Below are 16042 nucleotides of genomic sequence, written 5' to 3' on the forward strand. Positions count from 1 at the left end.
AGCAATAAGGTAAATGAAGAAATCAATTGTCAGTGAAACTTCAAAATTAGGTCTCGGGAGACAAGGAACAGAATCAAAACAATATAACGGGATAAAAGAATGTTATTCACAAAAATAAGATAACTCACTTTTTCTATTCTACAACTAACTTTTTCATACACAGGAAGCTGAAAAAAGTATAATCAAAACAGCTTCATTTGCTCAACATACATGCACATTTTGAAAGATTTTTCTCTGTTCATCATAAAACAAATTGTGGTTACCTTAGTGTTCTCAAATCCCAGAGTTTTATGCCATCACCAACTGCAGTTGTTAAGAAAATATTGTAAGCTTCAGATCGTTGAGTGCTAAAAGCTGATCCCTACAAGGTAAAAAAAATGTTTAAAATGATCTATACAAAGATTATCTGCCTGCATGAAATTACACTGAAAAAAATGTGTGTGCCATAGAGGTTCACCAGTATGTTACAGCTTTCCTAAACTTTGAAACAATCATCTCTTGGTTATCATCTTTTCTAATTAGCTTGTCATTTTCACACAGTCTGGTACTTTGAGAAAGCAAGCTATTCAAATAATCAAATTATTGGTAACTTACCAAGAAAATACATCTATTTACTTTAAAGATGTTAAAACCTAGATGCTTAGCATAGATAGTGAAAAATCAGCAGCTAGAAAACCGTTAGGAATAAAGGGTTATTATGGTCTATACAGCAAATATTGCAACTATTGGCAATTAGAGTTTAGATGTCTTCCAAAATTTACCCTGTCAGAAGAATTAGATTTTTCTTCATTCAAATGTCATTTATATATATGAGGGAAAGCAGATCATAGCTAACATTAGCACTACATTGTTTCCCTTCAAACTGGAAGTTGCAAGTCCTTTCTTCACTTTGTCAACAAGTAGTTATGACTATTTCAAGTATTCCACAAATAGCTATTGATATAATTGAAAAAACAATAATACTCACTACATGACAACAAATACGAAACCAGAACTAGAACCCATCTTTAACATGATTTACAAGTGGGAGACTTGCAAGGACTTGTAGGCAGGAATTTCATTTTCCTCTCACTTACTATTTCCTCTTTCTCTTCCTGGAAAGTTCCCAAAGCCTCTTTCTTTTTCCTGCTTTCCAGGGCTACTGGTTAGCCTTTACGTGTAATAGGATTTTGAACCACTGGTCTGATCCTGCAGGCTCTTATGTTCTTATGCTTCCTTTTTTCCTTCTCACCCTCCAGCCAACCTACCTTTATCGGCCTCCTGTCTTCAGCTTTCCTCCTGTCCTTCCCCCTGACAGCTTCTACCCAGGAAAACTATCATCCTGCCCCTCCCCCTGCCTTCTACTGAGAGACATCAAAGCTTGGAGACTGGTAATACTGTTGTGATCACCTAGCAAACCTGGAGCTTTTCTTAGTGTTACAGAAAAATCTCTTTGGTCTGTTCATGGGCCCAGTCACTGGATATAAGTATCCACAGATGGGACAATGTTCAGAATTATATATATTGATTTATTTACTTTATTTATATCCTATCTTTCTTTCCACTGGAGAAAGTGTAAGCAGCTTACACCATTCTCCTCACCTCCATTTTTTTCCTGACAACAATGCTGTGAGGTGGACTAGACTGAAAGTGTGTGATTGCCCTAAAGTGACTCAGTGAGTTGCCATGACAGACTGGGGATTCAAACCTGGGTCTCCAAGGTCCTAGTCTGATGCTCTAACTACTATACCACACTAACCACAGTAACAGACTGGAGCATATCTGTACACAAGTAACAGCCTTCATTTTTAACACATATCAAGGGGAAAATGATACGATAGTACTCTGTGCCAAATTATTCCAAGAAGGCCAGCTGTGCCTCATTTCTTTGGCAAGCTGCAGATATTAGCTGACTGTTCAAGAGTACTGCTGAATCCTAAATGCCCTACGCCATTTGGATTTTAGTACATAAGATAATATTTAGCATCAAGGTCACAGCTAGGACAAAAATACTTTTATTGTTTTTCTGTAGATGAGTCACTACTTGATGTGGTACAGAGCCAAATGCCTTGTTAACATGGTCATAATATAGTTGCAGTTAATGCTATTAAGCACTTCTTATCCTTAGCTTTAATATGCCTGGAAGCTATAGATATATTACAATTGTTCATTAACAACATGTGTACATATTTAAATGAGGTTAAAATCAAATGCATATCAGCAAGTAAAATAGTTCTTATGTAGTTAAGAACATAAGAAGAGCCCTGCTGGATCAGACCAGTGGTCCATCTTGTTCAGCATCCTGTCTAAGACAGTGGCCAAACAGTTATTTGGGGGGGGGCAATACTGGTATTCAGGTAAGGAGTGTCAGCAAGAGTATACTGCAATTGCTAACATTCACTAACATCTGAAAGCTGTTTGAAAATCCTGAAGATCAGAGATGATCAAAGAGGCATCCAGGGATAATCATTACTGTTATAACAACAGTATTTTATTTCAGAAACAATGAAAACTTATAGTTTACACTGTGTAAACTGTGTAAATGGGCTTCATATCCCAGCATAGCCACAGCACATATTGTTCAATGGCACAATCCAAGCCAGAATGAAGCATGCTTAAGATCATTGATAGCCAAGGTCTTAAGAGCATGCTCAGCTCTGAGGTGGATTGTGGCCTTTTGTATTTAAGAACAAAGTAATTATGGATTTTCTATGTAATGATATCATAAAAGGGAAATGGAAGCATCATGTTGCACCCAAGATGAACAATTTATTAAAAACAGGCTGCTTTGATCATTTTGCATAAGAGTTCATCTAACTTCTTTTAATGTAATTTCAATGTCAGCATCTCTCATCTATCCACTCAGCATGTAGTTGTCAAAGGCAGTGATCCATAGAAAGACAATTTGTGCACTCAGTGGGGCTCTCATCTTTTTTATTCCCCCAAAAGCAGCTTCTTAAAGTCTTTCCATGTGCCTAAAGGGGTTTGCTGGATTGCAGCCAGAGTGTTTTACCACTAAGCATTTCATTTTAAAGTTTTAATGGACGTTATGAAACTGCAAAAGTTGATTTAGGATTATAATCTTCAGTTTTCCATAAAAACAAGCTCCAATTTCTCTTCTCATGTGAATGTGTGTCCACAACTTCAAAATGTGTTCTGCCTAAGAAACTTGAAGTTGCTTTGCTGACAGTGCACAAAGAAAAGCCAGAAAAAATCTAAGCAGCAATGTATTACAAATAATACTGCAGGAGTTTAGTACAGTTAAGCGTTATACCAGACCCGTTTCTCAGAAAACCACAAAAAATTGTGCTAAAGCCATTCCAAAAAACCATCTTAAAACCACAAAAGAAAAGACATTCAGAACTGAGATGGACTGCTGTCTGTAGCCTAACCAATAAGCTTTAAATGCAGCAGGAAGACAAAGCTGGGCATGAGGAATGAATACAATATCCCAATGTGTGTGTAATCCCTAAAATGCTCATGTATATAGTGCTGAAACAGCCTTCAAAATTTGAAGAGGTTTGTCCTCTGTCCAGAATCAACCCTATTCTAATTATGATAGTGTAGCAAAATGCTGGTTGAAATGCATGCCAAGTCCAAAGGTACATTTGGGACCTGTTGACTCAGGATGTAAATATACGCTCAGTAGGGTTGCCAACAACTTGGGGAAAATGTCCTGCCCTTTGTGTGCGTTATGTGCCGTCAAGTCGCCTCTGACCTATGGTGATCCTATGAATGAGAGACCTCCATAATGTCCTATCATTAACAGACTTGCTCAGATCCTGCAAACTGGAGGGCGTAGCTTCTTTTATTGAGTCAAGCCATCTCATTTTGGGTCTTCCTCTTTTCCTACTGCCTTCCACTTTTCCTAGCATTATTGACTTTTCCAGAGAATCTTGTCCTCTCATCATGTGACCAAAGTATGATAACCTCAGTTTTGTCATTTTAGCTTCTAGGGATAATCCAGGCTTGATTTGATCTAGTACACACTTATTTGTCTCTTTGGCCATCCATGGTATCTGTAAAACTCTCCTCCAACACCACATTTCAAATGAATCAATTTTCTTCCTGTCAGCTTTCCTCACCATCCAGCTTTCCCATCCATACATAGTAATGGGGAATACCACAGTTTGGATTATCTTGATCTTGGTTCCCAGAGAGACATATTTATCTTTATGGATCTTTTCTAGCTCCCTCACAGCTGCTCTTTCTTCTGAGTCTCAATCTCCTGATTTCTGCATTGCAGTCTCCCTTTTAGTTAATGGGGCATGCTATTTACCAGGTGATGTTATTTACCTCTGTGCCATGGGATCCTGTGGGCCACTTTCCACACATTAAACCTCTGTTAGACATTTTTCCAGGTTGTTGGCAGCCATAGAAGTTTGTGTAGATTTACTAGTTCAATTTTTTGTAAATAAGTTTAAATAGAGTTGTCTTCTTTGGGAACTTTGAATTTTATAAGCACTTAGTAGGCCAGAATAGGTATCCAGTTTCTGGATATATATCCAGTTTCTTTCTCCATAAGGGTTTCTTTGGATTGCAATATATGAGGTAGCCATGCAACCACTAACACATTCATTTATTTTATCTTTCACAATTCAGATCAGAAATCTTTATATAGCTGACTGAAGAGAAAAAGTCCTCTACGTTAAGACTTTTTATTCTTTTCTTCTGCATCAGAAACATTCTGTCCCTGAGTAACCAGAAGAAGCTGATAATATATTGCTCCTCTAAAATCCAGTAAACATGCACTAGGAACACGTTTTCCTTTCACACTTCATTTATTTACTCAAGGATACACTGAAATAGTTGTAGAAAAAGTAATTGTTTTACAGAGTGCATAGTAATGCCCTGGGCCACTTCATATATTGTTTTCCCTACCTGACATATTTGTGTACCTTATCAATAATGTTTAGTAGTCTCATAAATATTAATTTCCCCTTTTGTCATGAAAGACACCAACAGATACTTACTATCTAGTCGAGCAGTTTATATATGCATATCATGAAAAGAAATGGGTATCGAAACATTAGGCCTACATATATGGAGAAAAAATAACCAATAAAGCAGCACCACAAGAAAGATAACTAACTCAAATCCACAAAGATGGATGCTTCCTACTATCATTTCACCACAGGTTAACTAGGATGTGGTATTGCAGTTTGTCATACCAAGTCATATTTCATCTATTAGAGGGTGAAGTTAATACAGCTGCAGAAAAGGCATTCTACCAGCTTCATTTCACCTGTAAGATGGCTCCCTACCTTGACTCAGCTGATCTGGCCAATGGGGTCCATACTATGGTTACCTCATGGATAAATTATTGAAATGCACTATGTATGGATGTTCCCATAAACACAACTTGGAAACTCCAGTTGGTGCAGAATGCCACAGCCTGGTTACTATTGGGCACCAGGTGGAAAACGCACATCACACACATTTTGCAGACACACCAATGGATCAGTTACTGGGTTTAGTTCAAGATTATGGTTATCACCTACAAAGCTTGGATTCACATACCTGCTACCTTTTCTGCTGTGTTCCACTGCAACAGTTTTGCTTATCTGAGCAAAGCCTTTTAAAGTTGCCACCCTGCAAAAGGGTAAGATCGGCAGCTGCATATTCATGTGCGTTCTCATTTGTGGCTCCCACCTTGTGGAGGCACCTGCCTGAGGTCAGGAAGGCTCCCATACTTCTGTCATTCCACAGAATGTGCAAAACAGCAATATTCAAGAGGGCATTTTAAAATAGAGATTAGAACTGTAGTAGACTGGAACAGCCCAGGACACTTTAATCAAGATTATAATCCACTGCAATTATTACTTCAGGCATCACCTGCTTTTATTGCATTGTCTTGTAATCTACCTTCAGTATTATTTATTATTATTTATAGTATAGCTTTGCCTTAGATAGTTTGTGGTTCACATTGTCCTCAAATTCTGTGATCCTAGTTCTATTGCATTGCTCGTTGGTTGTCTTATATTGTCTGTCTGCACTGTTTTATATTGTGTAATCTGCCTTCTCAGTGAAAAATGCAGACTATAAGCAAAGGAAATAAGACAGAACAAAACTGCAAACTCAATATGCATATTACTAATACAGAAGGATTGAAGCTGCTATTTGAACTTACTTCCCTCTATGTCATAGATTGTGGAACTTTTTAAAAATAGGTTTGTTCTGTTGGAATACTCTCTGTAGTTGAAAATCTAAGGGAATGATTAAGTTTCATTTCATTAAAATAAAGTCTAAATTATAAAAGTCTAAAAGTCTAAATCAGCTTCCAAAATACCTTTAAAATGTTGATTTATGGATAAATATTGGAAATCACAAAAACTGTTCTGCACTACTGAAATTTAAAAAGTGGAATTTAATTAAACTTTCTTCTTCTGACAACTACATGGCAAACTTTAGCCAAGAATGATTTTTATAGAAGTGTTATAAATACTAGGAGAAAGATTAGATTAAAAGGTCAGCAGATTACTGCCTTTAACAGCAATGCTGTATAATTCTAATGATGCCAATTAAAGATGGGCCCACGAAACATGCAGTTCGTGGTTCATTGCGTTTCACGAACCATGAACTTTCACAAACCTGCCCCGATTTGTGAACTGATTCCTTTGGTTTGTGAAAACGTCACTTCTGGATCAGCAAATCATCACTTCTGGGACAGGAGAAGGTCACTTCTGGGTCAGCAAAAGGTCACTTCCAGGTCAGCAGAAGGTCTGCAGAAAGCCCATCCCCTGTTGCCTAGGAAATTGATTGATTGGCACCAGGCTAGTCTGCAGTGACAAACTGAAAAACAAAACAAACCAGCCTAAAGTTCATACCGGTTTGTCAGAAATGGGCTCCAGTTTGTGCCAAACTTTGGTTTGTATTTCAGTTCGTGCCCATCTCTAATGCCAATCCAATAAGCACTCATGCCAATCCAATACTAAGAAAGAAATGAGCCTGCTTGCAGGAAGAGCGGACTATAAATCAAATCAAACAACAACAATACTGACCTGAGTATGTGTATTTAAAACAGGCTTAATTGAAATCAGTGAGACTAACTTCAAAGTGTTGAAAATCAAGAGTTATAGTCCTTTGTCAGTGTGTGCTTTGGTATGTTTTTGTTTTGGATATGTGCATACAGCAGATTTTTCTTTGTTCCTCTGCTATTATCATTCCAACAGCCCTCTACAGGCATGTCAGCAGCTGCTTTGGCAGATCTGGGATTTTAAAGGTGAGTAACTGTACACTGCACATTTGATTCCTTGGTGGGTTTTCTGAAGATCTCAGCCATTGTGTATTTTTTTTTAAAAAAAAATTAATTCATAGCATGTATGATCTGAAACTTGTGTCAGTTGTGGAACGGGGCCTTCCCACCACCTCCTTCCTAATGCAGCCCCTTTTATCATCTGAAATACCATTATTTTGAGTTGGGAGATCCTCCAGAATGGGGAACTACAGCTAGGAAAGTGGAATCAATACTCCACAAGAATCTCTTATGATCCCAAGCAAAGTTCTGGAACAAAATTAAAGAAATACATAAAGCATCACGCCTCAACATTGTTCCTGCCTATCTTTGGCTATATAAAAGGACAAAACATTTGATAAAACAGATATGGAACCATAACAATTTAACTAAGATGAATGAATTTATGTGGGATTTCAACACATAACTTTGCAATATGTTGCAGCCTATACTCAATTTGAATATGTAAGTTACCACTGATCCTCCAACTCAAAATACCCTTCCTATTAATAACAACAACAACAACATTCGAGGACAACTTCAGGACAACTTAATGCCCACTCAGAGCGGTTTACAAAGTATATTATTATTATCCCCGCAACAAACATCTGTGAGGTGGGTTATCTATATACACTCCTTGAAGCTGAACAATGCTGTGGCATCTCCTTATTACAGCAATCACAATATAAAATCAATGGCAGCACCACTCTAAAAAAAGACCAAAGATGAGCTGAGAGGCAGAGCTTGATGATATTAACCAATATTCCCAATAAAAGTAGGATATGAATCTTGTAGTAGGAAAAGAGGAAAACCTAAAGTGAGATGTCTTGACTCAGTAAAAGAAGCCACATACTCCAGTTTGCAGGATCTGAGCAAGTCTGTCAATGATAAGACGTTTTGGAAGTCTTTCATTCATAGAGTCGCCATAGGTCAGAGGCAACTTGACGGCACATAACACACACATGAATCTCATATTAAGTACTGCAATTGCACATAATATAAAGGAAAAGGCAAGGTTTCAAATCATGTCTTTTAATATTTATAGCAGGTCTCATGCCTACCTTATTTTGGCAAATCTGGTGAACTGCTCTCGAATGAACATCTGGTATCACTGCTGCACTACAGCCTGCATTGAGGTCAAATACTTCTAGAGCTCGATTACTACCAGCTGCCAGTACAATATCTGTCATCTCTGTAAGTTAAAGTTCTGTTAAATTAATTATGTATTATAGTAATAGCAGTAGACAATTTTACATATATCTATTTTAATGTGTAAGAAATAGGACAGTAATCTACAGAAGACCATGTTATTGTGTTTGTCCTTTGGGTTTTGCCCCTCCAAAACTATTCTATTCTGGGTCTCTAGACTCCCTATTTGTCATATTTAGTTGAGAGACTAGACCAGCTGTTTCTGGCCTGCAGAAACATCCTCCATGATCTTTTTGATCAAGACTAGCAACCATTTCCCTGTATTTCTGGCCATATCCATGACAGCATGCTTAGAGAGCTGGTGCATACAGTGGTTACATTCTCCTCTCCTCCATTTCATGCTGAATATTGGTCATAATTAGTAGAAGGATACAAGAGTAGAATTCATTTACTGCTGAAAGGCTGGTAATTTCTACAGTGGATGCCATGGAAAATTTCTGTACTGATTTGCAAAAGCTCTTATTTTTGTATCTGCAAAAAGAATATGATACATACATGTATATAAGCAAGATAGACCATAGTCAAAACCAAGACAATAATGAAAAATGTTTAGCAAGTGTCTAAGAATATGTTTACAACTTATAATTCTTACACATTCTTCGAAATATAAGAGTTAGCCCTTTGATTATTCTTTTAAGTAAATATATAAAGCTTTGATTTATGGTTGATCTCAAAGAACTGCATCAGCATTAGTCTAGTTAATTTCAACAGCACATTATACATTTCTTTCAGTTGGCAAATGTCTAGAGAAAACTTTAGCTCTCTATCCAATGATTAGTTAAAACACTCTACCGTAATATTTTCAGTAAAAAATTAAGCACTTTTTGTATGTATATTTCATATATTTCCAAAGCATTCTCATCATGCAAGATTTTGGGAATCTGTTTTGTAACATTTTAATTAACACAGACTAAATCTGAGCTCTTATTTGTGCATAGGATCACACATCAGCTTTCCAACAGTGAAACTTGTGAGCCCACCAATTCTATGGACTCCAACAGGCAAAATGCACAAGTCCCCGATCCACATATTATACCTGAGTGTGACTCTGTTGCACTTTTGCTGACTGGCACTGAACAAGACAGATGGAAATGCTTTGGAGTTAACGTGACAATTTCCCTCCCCTCCTACAACCTTGCCAAGTGAAAATAATGATCTCCTAAATCTGAATTCATGTTAATATATTTGAAATATATTCCCTAAAACCACTGAAATGATTAATAGAAATTAGCATAAGACGTATTATAAAGATTTTTACCTACCATTATACAATATGTACTAGTATAGCTTGACATTTAAGGTGTCACAGTACATGTTCCACTATTTATTCACATGTAATGAACTATGACTAACAATGCAATCCTAAGCAGTTACTCACATCTAAGCCCTCTCCAGCCTATCAATTACAGCTCTTGAACTTTGACAAATTACTCAGCCTTCTTCCTGCTACACTGTATCAGAGAGGAGTTTAACCACCACATCTCTGATTCCTTTTCTGTGCATGGGTAGGGAATGAAGCAAAAATAAATTATATGATAGCGGTAATAATTTGGCATGCAGCAAAGGATATCAGATATTGGAAGATCCATACGAAGACCTCACTTCTAAAAGTCAGTTTCTTTTTCTTGAAAGTCCATGAAGGGATGCAGGAAAACCTACCATTACAAATGATCAAATCCCACAAACTTTCAAATCATCTATTTTTGCTTAAAATATACTCCCTTTAAAATGAGTCAATTCAGTCATTGAGCATAACTGAGCTGTGAGTCTTCAAGTGTAGGATAATCAAGTATTCATATGCTTGTGTGAAGCTGCCCTGAGAGCAGCTTTAGATATTACTAAAGAAGCACCATCAGCCAAATACACTGGTATTCTTATTTGGCTCGATGCTACTTCTAAAGTTTAAGGAGAACTTACATAAGGAAAACAGTACAAACTGTAATAACTAAAGCCTCCAAATTTCTCCTGTGTAAACTCCCCTTCTGACATTATCAACACAGACGGCCAACTAAATGCAGAAGTAACTTCTACATTTGGCTGATATATCTTGTTCAAATTTACTTTGACTGGAGAACTGAATCCTATCATCTGAAGACCAATGTTCTTGCAGATACATGGAAAGTTGTACATTCATGTCCTAATAGGGAATGCAAGCCACAGAGACGTACAGCGCAATCCTAAGAAGAGTTACTACAGTTTAAGCCCATCGAAAGCAATGGGCTTAGAATGGAGTAACTTTGTTTAGGATTGTATTGTAAATGTGCACTTAGTGAAATAAGCTATCCCTTAAATGCACATTACCCTATTGATTACTTCTGAACTTGGAAAGGGGTATTTCTACAGTAAGGTGCATAGGGCTGCTAATCCATATTTCAGGAAAGAGCAAACCATCTCCCTATAGTCTTTTAACCATTGTCTTTTAAAGGAAGCAAATCACTTCTCAGTGAAACTGTATGGATTGCTGTGATCCATAAAAGTCATGAAAGCCAATATGAAGCAAGTTCAGCAAAATACCAGAATGTTTGAAGCTACTGTGGGTGAAAAGTATTGGAATGTTTTGACACATCATAGTTAAGTGATAAGACTGAGCCCAACATTTCGAGGTTGAACACAGGTAAAATCCAATGTGTTAGGTTGAATATTTGAATAAATGAATATTTGAACCATACAAATAGACAGACAATATTGGCTTCATGGTAGCCCTTTTCAGGTGCTACAATTTTGACACTCAAATTGCACATAAGGGGAGATAATACTTCTCATGATCCTCCTAATATATATGGTGGCATTTTGCATGACCAGGGCATGCATATATTTTTCCAGCTTCACTATAAGTAAATGCATACCCTCAAGAAACCTATGCATCCGGGACTTCTGGTTTGGGATTAATGGCGATCTGAAGTAGCCTAGGGAGCTGGGCTAGCTGAGATACTGTTTTTGGGACGCGCGCTCGAACGCCTGCTACCGTCCCCCCTTCAGGGAGAAGGGGGTCCTGAACACTACGTGGCCCCGAGAGTGTGTGATCTCGGTGATGGGGGGGGGTTCTGAATCAAGGATTCTCCCCACCACCTTGAGGTCCCCTTGGAGAAGGGCGAGCTACTAACTCTGCAGTACCTCTGGATTCATTGAATTGGCATAAGTTCGTCAGAAACCAAGCCTCAGTACCGGATTTGACCAACTAGAAACGGAGGAAACAGCACAGACAACCCGAGAAAGCAGCGTAAGGTAAAGCTTGTTATCGGACTTTTGAACAGAAAAAAGATCAGATACTAAAGTAACAAAAAGACTTAATTAAATAGAGGAAACAATAAGGAACAATATTTGAGTAAGAAATCCCTAATTTGGCAAGTTTTTAAGGACAAAAAGAGTGATATAAAGGATTGTTTACACATACTTGCAGTTTGAAGAGAGATAACCGGCATGAGAGAGGAGGAGGGAGCTGGGAAATAGCATTGAAACATCGTGAGAGGAGATGAGACTGGGAGAGGAGGAGACAATGCGTGCCTAGAGAGGACAAGAACATGCGGGAAGCAAGAAGAACAGCGAGAAGAAAGAAGACCCGGAAGCAAAACAAAGCAAGCATCGCGAGAAATTGGGACTAAAGAAACAGGAAATACGCCATTGTAGCTAAGGGAAGAAGCAATTCCAGTTACCATTGAGAAATTGAGCCCGACATTTTGGATCCAAATTGAATTTTTTTTTCTTTTACTGAGACCAGCAAAGTGAGTAATATTAAGGGGGAAACAATAAAAAAGCAAAACCGATCCAAGAAAGAGAGCGGACACATGGGCGGGCACCAAGCCAAGTCCAAGTATGATGAAAAAATTAGATAAAGAGTGGCAAGCCTCAGTAGACGCAGCGATTGAAGTATTGGAGAAGAAAGTTACAGAAGGTTATATAGAACTGAACCAATCGATACAAAAGATGCATGAAACATTGGTAAAAGATTTGAAAGATGTCATTAAAATGGAGGTGGCAGAATTGGCTAAGAATATGGATGGAATTAGAAATGAACTACAAGCAACAAACAATAAGGTGCAAGAAGTGGAACAGAAGACTAATGATTTAGCTACAAATGTGAAGATGGAAAATCAAGGGATGCAGGAGAGGACGGCAGCGATGGAATGTAAGGCAAAGGAAATACAACTAAGATTTAGGGGCGTTCCAGAATCGATGGTGCAAAATGTACAAGACCAAATGACGGATATCTTAGTAGAATTTCTGAATAAACAACCAGAAGAAATTACTGTAAATTTGGATCTAGTATACAGGGTTAACTCCGCATATGCACAACAAAAGAACCTACCAAGAGACATTATTGTGCAGTTAATAACGAAAAGAATGAGAGAAGAGATTATCCAAAGACATTTTGTGAATCACCTATCACTGGAAGGAAGCAGGATCAAGATAATTAAAGAGGTTCGTAGGAGAATTCTCCAAGAGAGGAAAAAATATAGAGAATTGACCCAGAAGTTGAGAGAGACATTAGATACAGATGGGAAATACCAGAAGGGTTGAGCTTCTATTTTAATGGTTTGAGAGTCATAATTAAATCAAGACAGGAAATGGAGGAGTTTCTCTCTGAGAATGCAAATGACTTTTCTAGATCGGTAAGAAAATAGAATGATGGAGTACAAATTAATATCATGGAATGTAAATGGACTAAATTCACCACAGAAGAGAAGAACTATTTTTCATTGGCTAAAAAACCAAAATTGTAATATAATTTGTCTACATGAAACACATATTAAAGATCAAGATGTCAAGTTCCTAAAAAATAAACAACTAGGAAGAGAATTTATTGCATCGGCAAAACAAAAGAAAAGAGGAGTAGTGATGTATATTAAAGAAGATTTGGACTCAAAATTAGTATTTCGAGATCAAAATGGGAGATATCTCACTGTGGAAATTAATGTGTGTGACAAGAAGACTTTAATAACAGGTATATATGCACCCAATGGAGCTAAAGACCAATTCTAAAGGGAGTTAATGGAAAAAATAGATCAAGATGTATATGACCAGATAGTAATGATGGGAGACTTCAACGGGGTTGTAGATTTGCAATTGGACAGAAAAATAAAAGGAGGAAAACAGAAATCTGGGAAGTTACCAAAATCTTTTTTTGAACTAGTAGAACAAGAAAAACTGGAGGATATTTGGAGGAAAGAAAATCCAAAGGGCAAAGATTATACGTACTATTCAGCTAGACATCAGTCATTTTCAAGAATTGATATGATTTGGATAACCAAAGAATTGGCATTACAGACAAAAAAAGTAGAAATAATGCCAAGAGTGAGTTCGGACCACAATCCATTGTTTTGGAAAGCTACATTGGGACAGAAGAAACTACGATGGAGAATAAATGAAGACTTACTGCATAATCAAGAAAATATGGAATACCTACAGAAAGAAACAAAATATTACTTTCAAACTAACAAAAATAATGAAGTCTCAACCCGGGTGGTATGGGATACATACAAAGCAGTAATAAGGGGAATATTAATTACTTTAAAGAACAGAGATAAAAAAGGGAAGCAGGAGAAAGCTCAAGAAATTCAAGAGAAACTACATAAAAAAGAGCAAGAATTAAAGAAGAAACCTGGGAAAAAATCAATAGTACAAGAAATTAAAATATTGCAGGAGCAAGTAAGAGCAATGGAAAATAAAGAATTAGAATGGAAATTGAGGACATTGCAACAAAAATCATTTGAAGAAGTGAATAAGTCTGGAAGGTATTTAGCCTGGCAATTTAAAAAAAAAGAGAAAAGAAAATAATTAGCAGAATAATTGAAGAAGGGGAAGAAATTAAAGAACACTATAGAATTAAACGAGGGTTTTATAAGTATTATGCAAAATTATTTCAAAGGAAAGCAATACCACAAGAGAATATAGATCAATATTTGCAGAGAATAGAGCTACCAACTATATCAACTACAATGAAAGAGAAACTGAATGCTCCAATAACAGATGAGGAAATTGAAGAAGCTATAGATGCGGCAAAAATTGGTAAGGCACCTGGACCGGATGGGATTACAGCGAAGTTTTATAAAGTAATGAAGAAAGACCTAGCTCCAGTTTTAAAAGTTGTAATGAATGGCATACTGAAAGGAGAGGGTCTGCCACATACATGGAATGAGGCAAATATTACTTTGATACCAAAAGAGTCACAGGAACTGACTGATGTTAAAAACTACAGACCAATTTCGCTAATCAACAATGACTATAAAATATTGGCAAGAATACTAGCAGATAGACTTAAAATATGGTTAATGGATTTTGTAGGAGACGATCAAGCGGGGTTTTTACCGAACAGACAGTTAAAGACAATATGAGGGTGGTTATAAATGCCATCGAATATTATGACAAGCGTCCAGATAAAGAAGTTGGGGTTTTTTTTGCGGATGCAGAGAAGGCCTTTGACAACTTGAATTGGGATTTTATGTTTGCATCGATGGAAAAGATGGATCTAGGCAAAGAATTTATAGAAGCTGTAAAAACCAATCTATAAGAACCAAACAGCGGCAATCTGTGTTAATGATGACCTGATGGAGAAATTTGAAATAAGGAAAGGAACAAGACAAGGTTGTCCACTGTCGCTGCTGTTATTTGTAATGGTCTTAGAAATACTATTGAGGCAGATAAGAGAAGACGAGAATATAAAAGGGATTAAAGGGGTCTTCATACAAGCTAAGAGCATTTGCAGATGATGTGATGTTTATAGCTGAAGACCCAGTACAAGTTCTACCAAGATTGTTAGCTAAGATCAAAGAGTTTGGAGATTTAGCAGGCTTTTATATAAATAAAAAGAAGTCAAAAATAATAACCAAAGATATGACGAAGAAGAAGCAACAAGAACTGATGGAAGTAACAGATTGCGAAGTGGTACAAAAAACAAAGTATCTGGGAATAGAGCTGACAGTAAAAAATATTGATTTGTTTAAAAACAACTATGAAAAGCTCTGGACTCAAATTGAAAAAGATATGATAAAATGGAACAAATTGAATTTATCATGGTTAGGTCGGATTGCTACAATTAAAATGAATGTGCTGCTAGAGTTATATTTTTGATGCAAACGATACCAAGGACAAAAAACAGTTTGAAAAATGGCAGAGGAAAATATCGGAATTTGTGTGGGCAGGAAGGAAACCTAGAGTCAAAATGAAAGTGCTTTGTGACGCAAGAGAAAGAGGTGGCATGCAATTACCTGATCTTCGACTGTACCATGAAGCAATATGTTTGGTATGGCTAAAAGAATGGGTGTCCTTATCAATCATAAGTTGTTAAATTTGGAAGGCTATAACAAACTTTTTGGATGGCATGCATACTTATGGTATGACAAGTATAAAATTGATGGAATGTTCAAACACTATTACTTGAGAAGAAATCTATTGTCAACTTGGTTAAAATACAAAAAATTTATAGAGCAAGAGAAACCAATGTGGATTGTTCCGGCAGAAATAATTAACCCGAATTTGGAATATAAAGGAGATGAATGGCTTACTTACAAAGAATTATTAAAATCTGAAAACAATGAGATGAAACTTAAATCGAACGAAGAATTACCATTTAAATATGGTTGGCTGCAATATCGACAAATTAAAGACCTATTTGAATCAGAT

General features: G+C 36.9%; 1 protein-coding gene across 1 annotated transcript in view; it reads right to left on the reverse strand.

The window, feature by feature from the left end:
• Nucleotides 1-16042, reverse strand: part of WDR27 (WD repeat domain 27) — a 141635-nt gene that overhangs the window by 73498 nt on the left and 52095 nt on the right. The window contains exons 20-22 of the mRNA XM_054970165.1: nt 8796-8893; nt 8275-8396; nt 264-361 (exon numbers count right to left, since the gene is read on the reverse strand). Coding sequence (XP_054826140.1) covers nt 264-361; nt 8275-8396; nt 8796-8893 — 318 coding nt within the window. The remainder of the gene's footprint in view (nt 1-263; nt 362-8274; nt 8397-8795; nt 8894-16042) is intronic.

The sequence above is a fragment of the Eublepharis macularius genome, chromosome 1 (genome assembly GCF_028583425.1).
Source record: "Eublepharis macularius isolate TG4126 chromosome 1, MPM_Emac_v1.0, whole genome shotgun sequence".
NCBI lineage: Eukaryota > Metazoa > Chordata > Lepidosauria > Squamata > Eublepharidae > Eublepharis > Eublepharis macularius.